The following is a 19,011-nucleotide window of genomic DNA, read 5'->3' as shown; positions in this document are numbered from 1 at the left end:
GGTTTCGGCAGTCTTCACTTACTGCAGTGACAGCAGCCTTTGTCCCAAGCCAGGACAACCCCTGTAATCTATATGGTATGGTCTTCTTTTAGAACAACTGTTATCTCTGCTTTGATAAGCGTTTTCCTTTGCAGAAGAGCCTTCAGTAGCTGACGGTTCTTTTAGCTTCTGGTCTAGCTTACCATTCTGACAGCATCTCCTGCCATCAGTTTTAATCTTCAAAACAAGCTTTCCAAATGGAGTTATGCTTTAATCACATGTTATTTACAGGATCGCTTCCTTTAGCCATGAGATTGTTTTGATGAAACCTTAGAAGTTGTGAAGAAATCCAAATTCCAGTATGTTGCCCACTAAGCTGACATACGCTGCCTTTTATGTCTTGGAGATTAGCTATATTTACTTAGGCCTTGTCTTATTGATTGACAATTCCTCTTTAAAAACACATTACAATGCACAAAATTGTTTGCAAAACATTGAACAGAGCTATTTATAGAAGTTTTGCTGTCTTTATTTAGGCTAAATTGACCCACCACCCATTCTAAAATACCCTCACTTACCTCCTTGTTGACAAAACAATACAGCACAGCCACCAGCATACCCTGCGGAGAAAACATTGACTAATGTTATGAGGTTCTGCTGGGAATAGGAGACCGACAAAGATCTGGAGAACCTACCTACCTGGAATGAACTAAAGAATAAGTCGAAAAAGAGTTTAACCAGCCTCAGAGTACCATGTGCAGTTTCATCTGTGATCAATGCAAAAACCACCTCGTGTATTCCGAGCAAAGGGATCAGGGTGAGTGTGGACCTGGCCAACCTGATGAGAGATATTGTATGAAACAAGGATTTGTATGTCACACACATAGGTGTTTTCCCATAATACCTAGTCCTTCAGTTGTGAACATAATGTCCCTTAGCCTTGCTATCATCCTGCTGAGCTCACATGTCTCTCACCTGAGTTTATAGTCTGTGTACCTCATCTGATGAGCTCTCATCTTGGACAACAGAATCTGGATAATCCGCATGAATATTAAGAAATTGATCTGAAAGGAATAGGAAAACATGGACAAGTGAAAGATGTCATTAAGGTTCCTTGGACATACAAGAACGAAAGGATTGTGAGAGGATATTCTCCATCTATGCAGAACATGTGCACAGCATAATAATCTGTGTTTTATCATTGTACACACAAGATATAATTAATAGGGTGTAATACGTTATTCATGAATCAATTTATAGAACTAGACCCTATTGACAAGTGATAAATTACAGCATCATACCCAAATGGTGTTGTCTTCATGTTAGGTTTTGGGACCCATTACCGTATCAGTATGGCCCTGATGATAAATGCTGAAGGACAAAATTGTTGGTATTTTGACATAAACTGCTTTGGTTTAGTTTAAAAGACCAGCAAATTGTCATGGGGCAGTGTGTGTGGTAGCCTAGCTCGTGAATCTGGCTGGCAAAGGGTGGTCAGAAAGCCATGTCAAAACCAGGAGACAGGTGGATGGTCAGGATATTGGCCAAGGCCAAATAACAGGAAAACATTAGCAGGGCAAAGACAAACACATGTGGACCAGCTCTAGGAGAATTATAACTGGCAATGGGCAACAGGAATTATGGAACTTAAATAGCCAGCAATGATGTCCAGGGTTAACAGCTGGAAACCTAAGACAGCTCACAGCCAGGACTGCATCAGAAGTCCCAGAGAATCACATAGAGACACAACATTGTCACTTACTGTCACCTGCGACAAAGGCGAAATGCCTCTCAGTGACTGAAGCAGAAACAATGAGAACTGGTTCCCGAAAAGAATGTCACACATGTATAATGGACCTAGCCAACCAGGCAATCTTGTCACAAGGTCTCCATCCTTCTGATACGCTACAAGACAACAGTAACACTGAAATATGTAAACAATGGATCTTCTCATCTGGTAATGATAAATTAGAGGAGCAGATTGAAAAAAATATATCTTGTGAGGTTCTAGTGGTGCTATTACTGAAGGTCATTATTGATACATTGCAAAAAAGATCTTCTCCCTCCTCATTGAGGAAAGCCAGAAATAGCCAGATCCCCAAGGATGGATCTAATGACATTGCTTTCTTATCACTTGATCTCCCTCCTGAATTCTGATGTGACTATACCTGCTAGAGTTCTGTGGTTTTATGTGAAACTGGTCGACCACAGATCATTTTAAAAGACTTTAAGAACTTTCAGATTAGGAAGGAGAAGATTATATTATGGCACTTAATTCCTCCATGGCCTTTCATTATAGTAAGTGGTTTTGTTTGTAGGCAGTCATTGTTAAGTAGGGCTTTGTTACTGCATTCACTTCCAATAGTCAAGATGATCATAAATGGCTATGTATCAAAAAAAAATATTTTAAAACGTAATATTAGGCAGAGATCCCACCAGAGTTTTCTCCCTCTTTTCTGTATTGAATAGTCAGATTCCCTTACATGATGAGTTCCAACAGTAGATAAATTTACCAAAAAAAAATCAACATTTCTCCAATTGAATGATTAATGGGGGTTTCCTGTCATTATTCTGCATGCTATTAATATGTTAATGTTAAAAATAATAAATACAACTGATTTACTCTTTCCAGGACCAACAACCCAGGCACACTGTTGACATGATGTCATTGCTGCAACCGGTGAAAAATTACCATATCAAAAGCAGAGAAGCAATGGAGGGAGGTTCAGTACAGTCTGTTTCTGTTATTTTTAATACAGACATCCTGAACATATGAAAGGGGAGTTACCAGTGTGAGACAAGTAATGACTGACAGTCTGCTCTCCTGAGCATGTCTCTCACTGGTAACTGCCCCATTTCATTTAAAATAAACTCTGAGGGCAGATGTTCATGCAGATCAATGTTCTCCCCATAGATATTAAGAGATTAAGAGAAAATGTGCGTTTCTTGGGAATAAGACATTGGATTGTAGATATCAAGATATCATTTTTTTAAACTTTTTAATGACCTGCCTGTGTGGAGTTCTCATGTGGTTTATGGCTGAGGGTTGTACTCCTGAAAGGGTATGATGTATCTTACGGTGGCCAAGCTTTCTGTCAGGAGAAGAGTCTTTCCTTCTCAAATTACACACACATAGGAAACTCCACAATACAATGTTTGCACAGTAACTGCCTCTAGGCAGAATATGATGATGGTGGTAGTAGTGGGTGCATTTGAGCTTCTGTCATGAAGCAGCCATAAGAATTTAAAACAGAAGTCTTTTTATTGAAGGTAATTGGGCAAATTATTATTTACAAACAGCGGGAAACTGAGGTACAGGATTACACTCACAGTTGATGATTGCTGTGTACCTGCAGACAGGCTGATCTTAGTAACCTCTGCTTTTATTAAGTCTGAATATTTCTTCTTCAGCACTGTGCTCTGTTTCTGCCCTGAGGTAATTCTTCCTCCTAGAGGTGCAATCGTAGTCTTCCTCATATGAAGACTATTAACTCCCCTTATCGTGTCAGTCCCCTTTTTAAGCAAAGCCGGCAGGGATAAGGTAGGTAATTCCTTCACAAACAAAATGGCTTCCTCTTCTCAAGATGTCTGACCACCAACTCCCACTTCAAATTAAAACTATCTCACAGGACTTGTCTCCTCCCTCTTTTATGTGACTGTAGAGCTGCAGTCATTGGCTGACTGCCCTGAGGCGTTTTTCCAGAACCTTCTGCAAATTAAAACTGAGCTGGGTCACCTGATCAAGCCTGTGAGGAGAAGATTAACCCTTTTTGTGCTGCCTGTCAGCAGGTCTCACAATGTATGTAAAATGCACAGTCCACATAAAAATTCACAGCATTTATGTGAAAACACACTATATATCCCGTATCCCATAGAAATGGCCACTTTGTGGGATACTACACCTGCCCATGTAGACGGTTTAGGAGGATTGATCCTACTGACAGATTCACTTTAAATTTTTGGGTTTACTTGTCACGGGCAATATGAGGTCCTATAGTGCTACCCATGTGACCACTGTGAACTACATTTCAAACAACCCTCTGCTTCTTCTCTTGGCTCCTTGCTCTACCCCATGCACATATAACATTAGCTACTCCTCGCTCTGCTCATAGGATCTGCTGGTGGTCCCTGGGAACCACAAGGTTTCTAACACTCCATGCTTCAGCTCTGTATGTGTTTTAGACATATTCCCCCATGTGTCCTCTCCTGGCTCTTTGTCGTCCATAGCAACCAATCACAGTGCAGCTTTCATTTTTTTAAAAAATGAAAACTGAGTGCTGATTGGTTGATGTGGGAAACAAAGACAGTTTATCTTTTAGACAATGTAGATAAAGACCCAGTTGTATCTTGTATATATAGAAAGGGTGGTTTTAATTATTTAATTTGACAAATATGGACAGAACTGTCCATGCTTTTCATGAGGAAAATCATTGGTTTAGTAATGAATAGTCCTACTCTGCTTCGTCTATCACATAGCGGAGCGGCGCAGTTGTAGAGGAGGACAGCTTTTCCTTCTTTGCCAACAACCGGCACATAGTACCCATGACCTCCTTGTGCTTAGAGGACGGTGCAATCAGCTGGGTCACTGGAAATTAAGAAGAGGATACCCAGGAATATGCTAAACATGTGCGACCTGTCATGGAAATAGTACAGGATGTACTTGTGGGAAACCAGGAAGCAAAATCATCAAAAATGCAGATTTTCAGTCGATGATATCTAGAGAAGAGCATTCTTCTGGAAATTGATTGCATTTCATAACGAATCTCTTGAACTCACTTTTAACAAAAACAATCCACTTAGTCTGCGCGTTTTAAACCAATTTTTGAACAAAAGTAATAACATCAGCACACATCCCATATATCTGGCCTCTATTACAGCTTGGAAAAACTATCAAAGCCAAAAAGGGGATCAATCAGGTTTAACTCGTTAAAAGATTTACCTCTTTCTTTCATTTCCTCACTAAGCAACCAAAACCTTGACCCCATTTGGTCAGAATGTGAGATTAAAAAATTAAAGGACATCCATGATGACAGAGATTGTTTTTCCTTTAACTTTATCAAATCCCACTTCAATGTCCCTTCATCTGCTCTCCTTCAATTTATAATTCTAAAAGACCAAATCAAAAATTTCCTCCTCAAAAAAAACACTTTTCTCCGAACCAGTAATTAACCGTATTTGCAATATTGGACACAAAGTCTTCTGGAGTTTATGTTACATATATATTTGGTTTAATAATAACACCAAGCTAGTCAAATCGGACGATAAGCTAAAATGGGAATCTGAATTTCACTCGATCATTGAACCCGAATATTGGGAACTACCAATCTCCCTCATACTCATCCACCATCTCCATGTTGCTTCTGGAGTCCAACTACAAGCTCCTTACTACATGGTATTTTACCCCTGCTAGATTGTCTCTAATTAACTCAGATCATTCATCCGAATGCTGGAGAAAATAAAACCCATGTTGGCAAAAATTTCAGGTCTTATTAGCTCCATTCTAACCAAAGATCTGCCTTTGTTGCCGCAACTAGCAGTCCTTTCGCTAGACACGGAAGAAATAAACCCATCTCTCAGACACATCATTGTCCATATCATACTAGTAACAAAGAACAGTAGTGCATTTTACTTGAAAAACTCAGAACCACACTCAATTCAAAAAATAATCGACAAAACTTCTCTTCACAGATCTTTTGAACACAAATTTGCTGTGATTAACAATTTGTCATGGGAAGCCTAGGTAACTTTAGGCTGAAACCCTGGGGCCCCTGCGGTGTCCCTCAGACTAGGGGAAACCCTGTCTGTCCCTCAACCCAGGGTTTACACTGAAGGTGTGCCTGCCTGGGCCTCCACCCTGTCCTTGTCTCCTGTCCAGCCCTAAGCTGAACCCACCACCCTCCACCCAGTGAGGAGACCAAACACCAGACCCCACAAATAAGTATGGACAGGGATAAAGGAAACGCACCACACCGCGTACACACAGGAGAATACAATAATGTGCAAGGGCAACCAAAAAATACAACTCAGGGAGGCAAAATGGCAACAACGGAATATACTACACCAGAAACTGTATGCTCCTTAGACCACCACTCCAGACCGGTATCGCTAGCACAAGGCAAGAGCTATAGTCGGCGACGCCCATAGTCATGCAGGACAATTTAAAGACAGAGGGCGTGGCTAAGCCCTTAGCCAGAATGACAACCTAGTTAACCCATTCCAAGCCGGATCAGAAGACCAACCAGCGCCGCTGAGAACCAAGAGGTAGGATGGGGTATTACCGCTGTCTGCCGGACACCCTGGTGCGAATAGTGTCCGACATGACACAATTGTTATGACAAGTTTGCCAGAAAATGGGCTCGTTGGACTGAATTGTTCCCTTGATGACATTTCTAGAAATGTACTGGCTTTCCCACAACTATGTTTGTTGTATATTGCAACTAGCTATTGAACCCGTTCTACGCCCGGGTGGCGAGCATTTATATTGGTATATGGTCTCCATCCTGGTATGTGCTGCTTCTATCCTGCGCCCTAATCTTGTCATGTGCTGCTCCCATCCTGCTTCCCCTTCCTGTCATGTGCAGGCGCCATCCTGCGCCCTCATCCTGTTTTGTGCGCCTACATCTTGTCATGTGCTACTCTCTTCCTCTGCCCTCATCCTGTCATGTGCTCCCATCCTGCGTCCCAATCCTGTCATGTGCTCCCATCCTGCATCCCCGTCCTGTCATGTGCTGCTCCCATCCTGCGCCCCCATTCTGGTATGTGCTACTCTAATTCTGCCCCCCATCCTGTCATGTGGTGCTCTCATCCTGCGCCCCCATTCTGTCATGTGCTGCTCCCATCCTGCGCCCCCATTCTGTAATGTGCTGCTCCCATCCTGCATCCCCATTCTGTCATATGCTGCTCCCATCCTGCGTAGGCATGCACCATTTCCGACGGAAGATTCATATCCCGGCCTCCGGCCCGAAGAGACCCCCATGGCAATACCAGATAGGTAAGTTGTTGTGCCGGAGATCGTGGTATGCGTTCATTGCTTACGCATACCGCGATCTCCTGGGCCACAATCCTCATCCCTGGATGCATAACTCTGTGGGGTCCAGACTGCGCAGGCGCGTCGCGCCTTCACAGTCTATAAAGGCTTCGGACAGAGTGAGGCTCCTAGCATTATATTATACATGACGATACTTTTGTTATGGGACTTGATTAACTTTCCCTATAAGTCCTCTCCATTCCCGTTCCCTTTCCTTCGTATCCCCCTTCCATCCCCATCCACCTAAACTCCCATCCCCATCCCTCTCCTCTTCCCTCCCTTGAGTTACTATAAAAGTTAATAAAAACTTTGGAAAAGGAAATTGATTGCATTTGATAACTGTATTTTTGTTGGGATTTTAAGCCACTGAATAATGATTAATATTGCTGGAACAACCCTTTAGTTTTCAATGTATTTTCTATTGTTTCTAAACAATATTACACTTGTCTGCTCTAATTATAAATTACTGTATGTGAAAAAAATGTTATCATCACTTCCATTTTCTAAATCACGAGATCGCTGTACATAACTGAGGTACTGCGAGTAGTAGCGACTACTAGATGACTTGGAACTGCGCCATCTTACATCCCAGTGTTTGAGCACTTTATCTCTGGGTCACGGTTAATAGGTCACTGGGTTACCATGCTGGTCACAGCTGAATGCTAGCAAGGCAGCAGAGAAATAAGACTTGGGCAGTGAAATGAATCTGTGCTACAGGTGAGGAAAAAACTCAGTCATGTCTCCAAATGTGGATCTTTTTAAAGTGTCCATCTATCTTATTTGTATGGGGGCCTACCAACTCTCCCCTGCCAAATGAAAACACATACACCCCTGAAATCTGTAAGCTCAGTGCACACAATGTCTCATGCCTCAAAGACTCAAGTAAAATAGATACTTTTGTCGCATGTTCTGGAATTCTTTTATAGCTCTTTACTAGCCTTTCCTTTATAAGTCCCAGATAGGGCAATATTTCAATAACAGAGGTTCCTTTTTTAACCCTTTAACAGTAAGCTGCATACTCTTTTGTAATATGGCAATTTTATTGGGTATAATTTCGACAATGAATTACCAGTATAGCAAGGAACACAGGAGACCGTAGGATCCACCAGAATGCCATGTTGTGATTTGTGGTCCAACACCTATACCGGAACATGAAAATCATGATTAAGAGCCATTTCTACATGAGTCAAGCATTTTGACAACCACTTCTACGTGATGTACCATAGTCATTAAGAGCACTGAACCTGTCTCCAAGATTTTTCTTAATCATCCAATGATCATTCCTCCCATACAGGCCAATTACTAAAGATTTCACTTGGCTCCTAAAGGCTTTGAGAATTCTAATGGAAGATCAAATCTACCGCTGAATCAACATTAACCCTTTTCATTTTGATTACAACATTTGTATCACCTTATCCAGGAGATTGGCTCTTCTAGTATAAAATTGCAATTGAAAACTGTTATACACAAAAAATATACAGCTTTAATTTATGGGTCCAATGACATATTTTTGTCTTAGATGCTTATTATCATACTTGCCAACTTTCCAAGGCAAACATCTGAGATAAAAAATGATTTGCCGCACGCCAAGCACACAGCTATTTTTATGTAGTCATGCCCTGTTCCAAAGTCTTGCACTCACCTCCCCCATATGTTCCTTTTGCTGCCTGCCTGAATAAAGAAATATTGTAGCTCACTATGTCTTGGCGATTTGGGCAAGATCAGTGGGACGTGAAAAATTTACTGACCGGAGAGTTGTCAAGTATGTATACTATGCCTTGCTAGGACCATGTGACTTTCTACAAGGCAACTAACCAACTATCCACATACACAAACTGTATGTATACGGTATGTGGGTATGTGTACTGCACATAAATGTCTCCAAATGTGGTTTAAAATACTTTGTTTCACACTAGCGTTTGGCAGAGCTGCGGAGGGCTGCGTAGTTCCTCAGTGAAGCTCCGCCCACTGCCGCACCTCCTCCGGTCAGCTCCGCCTACGTCTGCATGCGGTCTGCGTATCTATCTTTAGCATTGGGAACACAGGCTGTGCAGATCTATGCGGATGCGTCCGCATGCGTCGTTTTGACGATGCGGCGACCGCAACAAATAGCGACACGTTGCGTTCGACGCGGGTCGCTGCATCGTCAAAACGACGCATGCGGACGTACCCACATACATTCGCACGGCCTGTGTTCCCAATGCTAAAGATAGGTACGCAGGCCGCATGCAGACGTAGGCGGAGCTGACCAGAGTAGGTGCGGCAGTGGGCGGAGCTTCACAGAGGAACTACGCAACCCTCTGCAGCTCTGCCGAACGCTAGTGTGAAACTAGCCTAAGTCATCTTGTATTTCTAAGTAAACTTTTGGCTAGTCATAGACATAAGTCAATATTGACTAATAGTTGTTTCCTTCTGAGGCGAATGTGCTGGATTCTGTCCCAGTCTATACAGCAAAGCTGAAATGTTAGATTAATAAAGTCAATTTATTGTGTGGCCAGTGAGAAAAGTGAAATATTTCAGTATCACTACTCTCGGGGAAACGCCGAATTGTTATAAATCCAGTGCATAATGAAGATTTGCAGTGGGGAGAAGTGCCAGATAATAGCTCCACTGCAGATTCATGAGTTTCAAAGACGTTTGATGACATTTGGCTCTGCTCCAGAGCTTCTCAGGAAGTTGGCCAGTCCCTGTGACAAGCAGTAATGAGTCTTATCATCTGCAACAGCTTTTAAATAAACAGCCCTCATTTTATGTGAATCAACTTCCATCAGAATTACCCGTGATCCCGTCGCTATGTCTCTGCTGATGTAATGTCACTGCTCACACGAGTTCTTGCATATCTGAATAACTATGGGGGCTGCGATTGTTACCTGTGGACACACAGCCTTCCTGGATTTTTAACCTTTGATCACATCTATTTATATATGCTGTGGACCATATTTAACAGACGTACTATTGGTGTTTTTTTGAGATTTAGTTTACTTTATTTACTATTTAGGTAAAACATTGACACTTTAAGAATATAGAGAAACGTTAAGCATTTCTAATTCAGTTCATCAAAGGATCGAAAAAAATATATATATTTTTTTCCACTACCAGAAAAAATAAATGTACTTACATTACATTCTCATAGGTATATTTCACAGCCACCCAAGGAATGATGAATAAGAGAGGAGCACCTGTGTAAGACAATGGGACTAAATAAGTAACATAATTCCAAAGGGCCGAGAAATGATTTATTTTTAATTCCCTTAAATCAAGGTCCTTTCTTGGTTGTTCTGGGGTGGACTGGTGTCTCAACAGCAGATGGTGTTGGTTAATGAGCGATCAGGTCAAGTTCCCAACCTCACTGGTAGAGGCAAATCATTCCCCTATGGCACTGATATAGGGACAGCTCACATACACGGCAAGAAGTACCAATCCGGCAGAAGGGCTACTTCTCTGTCCTAGGACTACCCGTATGTTTTTATACTTTTACAGTACTAGACATAAAACAATAATGATCTTTGATCTGTGAAGCCTCCAGCAAGACGCAGCTAACTTTGTAGCAGCCATTATTTAGGCTGCAGAAAGATACACACAATGGATATATATCAGTGCATTGCTGCTTGTGTGATTCCCTTCTGGAATACAGGTCAAGTCCAGGGTGAATTTCTTAAAGTTCGCAACGATTATTTTATTGAAATAGAAGAATTCAAAGCCAAAAGTTGTTGTACTCTTTCTAATTAATTTGTTCAGCCATTTAAATTACTGTATTATGCATTGCCGGCAAATTCGTAAAATCAAGCACGCGGCACTGCGGACTCCATAGTTGACATTAGCAACAGAACAGCAATGCCTTTTATCTCAAAGAATCTTAAAAGCATATCATGCAATATCATGTTACCTTTGGATAAGTTCCCACCATTCGTTTTTGCTGAGATTTTGACCCTGAGTATTTTCGTTGCGCAAAAAACGCAGTTTGTACAGTTCTAGTCAAGTGGGTGGAATTTATAGAACTCTCACGCCAACTGTGTTATTTTTTCACACAGCGTAAACTGACCTGTGGTGCGTATTTTAAACCCACAACATGTTGAGTTTTATGTTGCAGTTTTTTCCCATAAAATTGCATTAGATGCAGACATGCTAAAAATCCACAAGTAAAAAACACATATAATAAGCACATGACACCATCAATAAAGTTTTATCAAATCAAAATACCAGGCAATATAAAAAAAAAGTAGCTTTACGTAAAACATGACATGTCAAAAGGACAAAAAAATTGATAAAAACACAATAAACAAAGCAAGTGACCTAATTTACCTAATAGGTGCACAAATGTTGCAGAAAATCTGCAACATCAAAAATTCACCAAATACTCATCGTGGGAAGATAGCCATATGGCAGCATTTCCAATAATAATAGTACACCTTTGCACAAAGTGAAGGCCATACAAAAAAGTATGTTACTTGGTCAAACTGTGCCTTACCCAAAATATTTAACCTGATTCATGCTGAATGGACCCCCATAGTCATGTTCAAAAGTGTTGTGGTGAAGGACATTACAGAAGCATGAAGTCTGTCCACACAGTATAGAAACAAGAAGTTCATCAAGAATCTGGCAGAGATATGATTTTGATTGTCTAGATAGTTTTGTTCACTATAAATCTGCCGCACTGTTATTTAAGTTTGGTTATTTTGCCGATAGGATCTGTGATGGCAATCCATGTGATCACCCATATGATGGCAGCTGGATAATCGAGCCAAACTGGTAGACCTCTCCACCCACCATTACCAGTAGTGACTACAACTTCTCGGAGAGTGGTGACGTTGCCTTCTGTATTAAACATGACATATAGTTACTACATAGGAAGGGTACTTCAGCACTACATTTTTGATACTAGTAGCTTTGTAGTTTTGTAGGACAAATCAATAGTTCTTCTGCGTGACTTCCTTACTCACCCCATCCGATGCAAACATACAAAGCAAAGTAGCTTCTCTCTGAAAACACAGATAAGACCAGAAGGTTGTGTAGGTATATCCCTTCCACCAACAGCCAGCAGTAGTTAGCGATTATTCCATATTGCATGAGAACAGACGCAGCTCGACATCCAGCCTGGGCATTTGCAGGTAAAAAGGGTAGAAAGTAAAAACGTTACAGAGATGACTAGAGTACTTATAAATGCTAAAAGTCGTAAGAGCTTGCTCAGTTGGGAAGCAAGTGACTGAAATTTTTGGATAGGAATTGTTAGACAACCTGAACACATGCAGGGATTGCCTGTTGGCTAGGGAATCCACACATGTATTTAGGCTGTCTAGCAGCCACAAATCATGCGGCTGCGGAAACACAAACAAAAGCTACGAGCACGCCCAAGATACTCGGAGAACACCCGAGCATGCTCGGAAATCTCGAGTAACAAGCACACTCGCTCATCACAAGTGGCAAGTGACCACAGTGCCTCAACCTGATGACTCCAGGCGGTTTCATAGACTCTGCGGGGAAGTGAGTGCAACCCCAGCCAACTGATAATACTTCATTTGAGAATCCTCTTAAACAAAACGCCAAATGATGTGAAAGAAATAAAACACATTTAGGGATTAGCAGGGTAGGGAGAAGTGTAGGGTATTTTATTAGGAAACTAACTACAAAAGTGGGAAGAGTGTAAAAATTGATATTTTCAAAGGAAATTTTAGGTGTCAGACAAAACCTTTAATGAGATTCTCTACCTAAATGTATTTTTTAAAAGAATGTTTTTAATACTGCACATGTGATAAAGAATGTTCTGGTGACCCTACTATGATGTCAGTGCAGCACCAATCCAGCTTTATTCTCTTGATCTCATGCAACAGAGACATGATTGCTTAGCATCTCCTTTCCATTACAAAGTTTAAAATGGACAGAACATGGATGGACCCACAGACTTACGAGGGTAATTTTAATCCATGAATCAGGTCAAAATGGCATGTTTCCATAATTTTTTGCAGACTTATAGGAGAAAAAAGGACACGGACAAGTGAACAGCTGCATAGAGTATAACAGGTACACATTCTGTTTATAAAAAACCATAGATTGAACACGCACCTGAAAAAGGATGACTGAATGAAATCTAAGGACCATTGAAGATTATACATGACAAATTACATGGATCATACAGGTATAAAGATTCCAAAGAGATGCTAAAACCCAACAACACCAACATAGGCTCTTCTTTTTTATTTCTCAATGATATGGCTTTACAGAATGACTTCATGCAAGCATATAACCTCTCACCTCACTACTAAGCCAGACATGTAGGTACTCCTCCTCAATCTTCTCGCTGTAGCGAGTTTTCAGCATGGCGTCAATCACTAGCACAGACACTCCCTTCAGAATGAATGAGATGAACAGGTTGATGTGAATGTAATTCCTCATACAATGGAGTTTACTGCAAGAAAGGAAATGTGATATCAGACATAATAACTGTGGAATCATTCAATGGTAAGGTTACTGGTCAACAATCAATCCATAACCGTCTCCAGCACTGGTGTAGTACAGACAGTCTTAGGCTGGTTTCACACTAGCGTTTTATCGCGCAGTGCATCGTGCTCTATCGGGCGCACGCGCAATGTTCCCCTATCTTTAACATGGTGGTCGCAGGGTCTTACGATTGTACGCGCTCATCAGCGTTTAGTGTGCGCTGCGCATTTTATAGGTGTGCATCCAGACGTGCCGTACGCTACATGCTGCATTTTTTGTTCCGCCTACATCGTTAAAAAAATCGCGCGCGCACGTGTGCGCCCAAAAATAGCATTACAGTCTATGGGGTCGCTGACGTGCGCTTGGATGCGCGCACGTCAGCGCTTTGTGCGCGCACGCGATTTGTGTAAACAATGTCTAGACACTTGTCTAAACCTCCCCCTAAACAAGGAACATTGTTTGAGAGGAGTCTAGATAAAAGAAGGTGTCTTCAGGGTCAGACAAATACTCTACAGATAGCCTTGCAGAGACCAGACAAGAACCTACAAGAGCTTTCCTACTGTGGATTCAAGTTTCAGAAGCCAAAATGTGAGTATTCTTCAACATAATGTCTGTGTGTCCTGTTCAATTTTATAATGTACTAATGTATTTTTTGTTTAAATTTCAGCATGTCTTCTTCTGGATCGGTCTATTCGCCATCTCGGCAAGAACTGGCCCAAGTTGATCGTGAGGTGAGGATGTTGCTGCCTTTGGGTAAGTTTAGCTGCCTCTAGAAATGCGTTACAATTTTCTTTTTCTTTACAGACATCGGACACGGCCAGTGAAGGTGAAGTGCAGGAGCAGTCTAAGCGCGAGCAGTCTGAGCAGGAGCAGTCTGAGAGGGAGCAGTCTGAGCGGGAGGATTCTGAGCGGGAGCAGCGTAGTCAAGTCATGGCGAGGAGACACAATGTTAGTATATAATCTGTTCTTTTTTTTTTTCTGTCTTTATTTTCATCTTTTATCTTGCTTCTTCTCTGTTTCTTTTTCTATCTTTTTCATTCTACAAAATTACAAATATTCTAAGTTTTTTTTTTTCTAGGTTCCACAACGGGATGACGAAGAGGTGTACATAGACAATGAGCACCTGATCCCCCTTGTTCAGGAGCGTATCCCGTTGTGGGACAGCCGTGACCAGCAGTACAAAGACACAGTGGTGACCCGGCAGCTCTGGAATGAGGTGGCCGCAGCGATGAAGGATGGCTGGGACAGTGCCTCTGCAGCTTCCAAAAGGGCGTTCAGTAAGTATAAAGATGCTCTGCGATACTGCATTGATTTTTGGTCCAGATGGTGCTGATGTGTTTGTGGCAAGATATATTCTTGCATCAAACACACCAATGCCTTGTGGAAAACAGTGATTGCTTTTTGTTTTGAACTGCTGTCTTGAAGCTGCATTGATTTATGTCCTGATGGTGCGGGTGTGTTTGTGGCAAGATATATTCTTGCATCAAACACACCAATGCCTTGTGGAAAACAGTGATTGCTTTTTGTATTGAACTGCTGTCTTGAAGCTGCATTGATTTATGGTCCTGATGGTGCTGGTGTGTTTGTGGCAAGATATATTCATGAATCAAACACACCAATGCCTTGTGGAAAACAGTGATTGCTTTTTGTATTGAACTTCTGTCTTGAAGCTGCATTGATTTATGGTCCTGATGGTGCTGGTGTGTTTGTGGCAAGATATATTCTTGCATCAAACACACCAATGCCTTGTGGAAAACAGTGATTGCTTTTTGTTTTGAACTGCTGTCTGGAAGCTGCATAGCTTTATGGTCCTGATGGTGCTGGTGTGTTTGTGGCAAGATATATTCTTGCATCAAGCACAGCAATGCCTTGTGGAAAACAGTGATTGTTTTTTGTTTTGAACTGCTGTCTTGAAGCTGCATTGATTTATGGTCCTGATGGTGCTGGTGTGTTTGTGGCAAGATATATTCTTGCATCAAACACACCAATGCCTTGTGGAAAACAGTGATTGCTTTTTGTTTTGAACTGCTGTCTGGAAGCTGAATAGATTTATGGTCCTGTTGGTGCTGGTGTGTTTGTGGCAAGATATATTCGTGCATCAAACACACCAATGCCTTGTGGAAAACAGTGATTGTTTTTTGTTTTGAACTGCTGTCTTGAAACTGAATTGATTTATGGTCCTGATGGTGCTGGTGTGTTTGTGGCAAGATATAGTCTTGCATCAAACACACCAATGCCTTGTGGAAAACAGTGATTGCTTTTTGTTTTGAACTGCTGTCTTGAAGCTGCATTGATTTATGTCCTGATGGTGCTGGTGTGTTTGTGGCAAGATATATTCTTGCATCAAACACACCAATGCCTTGTGGAAAACAGTGATTTCTTTTTCAACTGCTGTCTTGATCCTGTTTTCACTCTTGCTCCGGATGATACTGTTGTTTTGACTGCTACATATATACTAACAGGAAACATAACAGTGTTCTCAGGATCAACAGTGACTGCATTGTGTCTAAAATTTATTTGTGCTGCAGCATTGACTGCTTGCAAAGTTCTATCAGGTGTGTGTGCTGATAATTATCTTGCCTTCAGTGCATTGTCTAACGTTTTTTATTTTTTTCCCAACAGTGAACAAAATCCGCACACGTTGGCACTCGATGAAGGACCGCTTCAACACTGATGTTTGTGCTGAGGGACAGGTTCGCAGTGGTTCAGCGGTAAGGTGCAGAAGAAAGTACTGCTATCATCGCGAGTTGGCTTTCCTGAGACCGGTCCTTGCCAGCAGAGCGTAAGTTTTTTTTTTTTTGGCTTTTTATTACTATGTGCTTTTCTATTCCACAGCTGATGCTTCTTGTTAATGCATGATACTAATGTTTTCCCTTTCTTTCCACAGCACTTGGAGCAGCACCCTGAAACCTGTCCCGGGAGCGGTTCTTCATCGATCGACTTCGGACCCGTCCCAACCATCCGACAGCCAGGAAGCATCTTGCAGGTAAGCAACACAGACAGCTGGTGACCAGGAAGCTGGTCCATCAGGTGTTCCCCTGTCCCAGGTCTCTGTCACTGGTTATGCAGGCACTACCCGCCAGCGGCAGAGGGCCTCGGACAGGCCTGTCATGCCCGAGTTCATGCACTTGAGCGAGGCCTTTCAGGCCAGCCTCAAGGCGCTGTCCGCCAGAATGGAAAGCGGTTTTTCCCTGATGGAACGTGGTTTTAACCACATGGAACACCGCTTCCACTCTGTTGACCAGCGCCTTGACCGTCTGGAGGCCGACCTCAACAGACCAGCGCACCATTTTTTCAGTAAAATTGAACAGGGCATGGCGGAACACCTTAGTCCTGAGCAACAGCTGAGTGTGTTACAGGCCTGCAACACTGCTTACTTGCAGGCTATGCAGCAGAATCGGTATGTGCAGCAGTCAGTGGTGTCATTTCCAACAGTTCCACCGCTGACTCGCTACACCTCCCTACCAACTTCTGCTGCATACCACAGCACGGCCACCTGCATTCCCAGCGAAGCTTGGACACCGTTACACCACCCCAAGTCTGAGTGCTGCTGGACACTCCTCCGCCACCACCACTATGTCAAGCGCTGCTCCTGTATGGAGCACCGCCACAGCACCACCAGCGTGGAGCCAAACCACCACAGAACCTGCTTGGGCCACCGACACCACCAGTCAGCATTAAAAGAGTACGGCCAGCGCTCCTCAGCAAAAGAGCACCGCCAGCACTCCTCAGCAAAAGAGCACCGCCAGCACTCGTCAGCAAAAGAGCACCGCCAGCACTCCTCAGCAAAAGAGCAACGCCAGCACTCCTCATCAAAGGAGCACCGCCAGCACTCCTCATCAAAGGAGAACCACCAGCACTCCTCATCCAAAGAGCACCGCCACCAATTCTCCTCCTCGTAGTCCCGCCAGAACTTCTGTTCAGATCCCAGACAGGCAGCCTCCTTCTAGGAGCACGGACACGACAATATCACGACAATAGATATGTGTTGTCCAAAAAAACAAACCAATCTACATGACTTGTCTTTTCCACAGCAGTCTCTACATTCTTGTAATATTGCACAGAGTGGATCCAGCAAGGTTCCCCAACTCCAGTCCTCAAGCGACACCAACAGATCATGTTGTATGGAATCCTTTTTTATTTTGGCTCTTGTGAAGCAGTTATCAACGGAGCTATGGATTTCATTACAACATGATCTGTTGGTGGAACTTGAGGACTGGAGTTGGGGAACCCTGCTGGATCCACTCTGTGCAATATTACAAGAATGTAGAGAGTGATCTGGAAATGACAAGTCAGAATTTTTCCTATACTCACACAAGAAACATCAGTAATGGAGATATCTGGTTTATTCCAAACACTGAATTGAGCAGGGTTCCACAACTCCATTCTTCAAGGCCAACAAACAAATCATGTTTTAAGTAATTCCATCTGGTGATAACAGTATCTCCTGAGGGAAAAAAAATTACATCCTTAAAACATGATCTGTTGGTGGACATTTAGGAATAGATTTTGGAAACCCTGGCATAGAGGATGGTGTTGAGTGCAAGGCATATCTATCGTTACCTTGCATTTTTTGTACTGTCCTCATTTAACTATTATAGAAAAGGCAAGGAACTATAGATATACCTTGTAATTAACCACATACTCTTATTACGTGTGTTGAAGAAACTGATTAATAGTGAATTCATGATGCACAAAACACAGCATCATAAATTCACTGATACACCTGGCTACTTGCTAATGGTATTGGGAGTTTAAAAACAGAAAATCCACTCAGTACAGGTATCAAAACAGGTTTTTTATTAACATACCAACAAGAATTTTTTTTTACCCCATTTGCTCTTGCCATTCCACCCGTCCTACATCTGAGTTGAAGTAGGCCGCAAATTGGTCCCTCATTTGGCCAACTTCAATGGATGACCTGAGAGGGTGCTGTGTAAACTCAGGCAATGGATTAGGAGCAACATCATCAAGATCTAAGTTCGGGTGCTCTCGAGCAATTACAAAATTATGGAGAACAACACAGGCCTTCACCACCTCATCCATTGTTTCCAGTTTCAGATTAATAGCTGTGCCAAGAATGCGCCATCTAGATACAAGTATACCAAAGTCACACTCTACTGTTCTCCTGGCCCTGGTCAGCCTGTAATTGAAAATTCTTTTGTTGTGGTCCAAGTCCCGGCTGGAGTAGGGCTTGAGCAGGTTTTGGCACATCTGGAATGCTTCATCACCAACCATTACAAAGGGCTGTGGCGGAACTTCGGTGTTGGGAACAGGCCGTGGCATGGGGAAATTGAAGTTGTTGCCATATAACCTCCTGCCCATGTCCGAGTTCTTAAAAGCCTGGGAGTCATTCCCACGGCCAAATGCCCCAATGTCCACTGCAATAAACATACAGTCTGCATCCGCAATGGCCATGAGTACAGTAGAAAAGTATTTTTTATAGTTGTAGTACTCAGAGCCTGTTCTTTTGGGCTTGATAATCCGGATGTGTTTCCCATCCACCACTCCCAAACAGGGAAACAGTCCAGAATCTTTCGGCGATTTCCAACCACTTTTCTGCAGTTGGC

The 19,011-nt window shown here is 42.4% G+C and overlaps 1 protein-coding gene across 2 annotated transcripts in view; it reads right to left on the bottom strand.

Annotated features, from left to right (window-relative positions):
• GCGR (glucagon receptor) overlaps nt 1-19,011 on the bottom strand; it is a 141,310-nt gene that overhangs the window by 10,280 nt on the left and 112,019 nt on the right. For both annotated transcript variants that reach the window (XM_073588194.1, XM_073588195.1), the window contains exons 7-13: nt 13,256-13,409; nt 11,947-12,100; nt 10,125-10,185; nt 8,076-8,145; nt 955-1,043; nt 679-817; nt 558-599 (exon numbers count right to left, since the gene is read on the bottom strand). In XM_073588194.1, the coding sequence (XP_073444295.1) occupies nt 558-599; nt 679-817; nt 955-1,043; nt 8,076-8,145; nt 10,125-10,185; nt 11,947-12,100; nt 13,256-13,409 (709 nt within the window). The remainder of the gene's footprint in view (nt 1-557; nt 600-678; nt 818-954; nt 1,044-8,075; nt 8,146-10,124; nt 10,186-11,946; nt 12,101-13,255; nt 13,410-19,011) is intronic.

This window comes from Dendrobates tinctorius, unplaced genomic scaffold (assembly GCF_039654945.1).
Source record: "Dendrobates tinctorius isolate UK_male_01 unplaced genomic scaffold, ASM3965494v1 ptg000103l, whole genome shotgun sequence".
NCBI classification, from domain to species: domain Eukaryota; kingdom Metazoa; phylum Chordata; class Amphibia; order Anura; family Dendrobatidae; genus Dendrobates; species Dendrobates tinctorius.
This window is presented reverse-complemented; position numbering and strand designations above follow the sequence as displayed.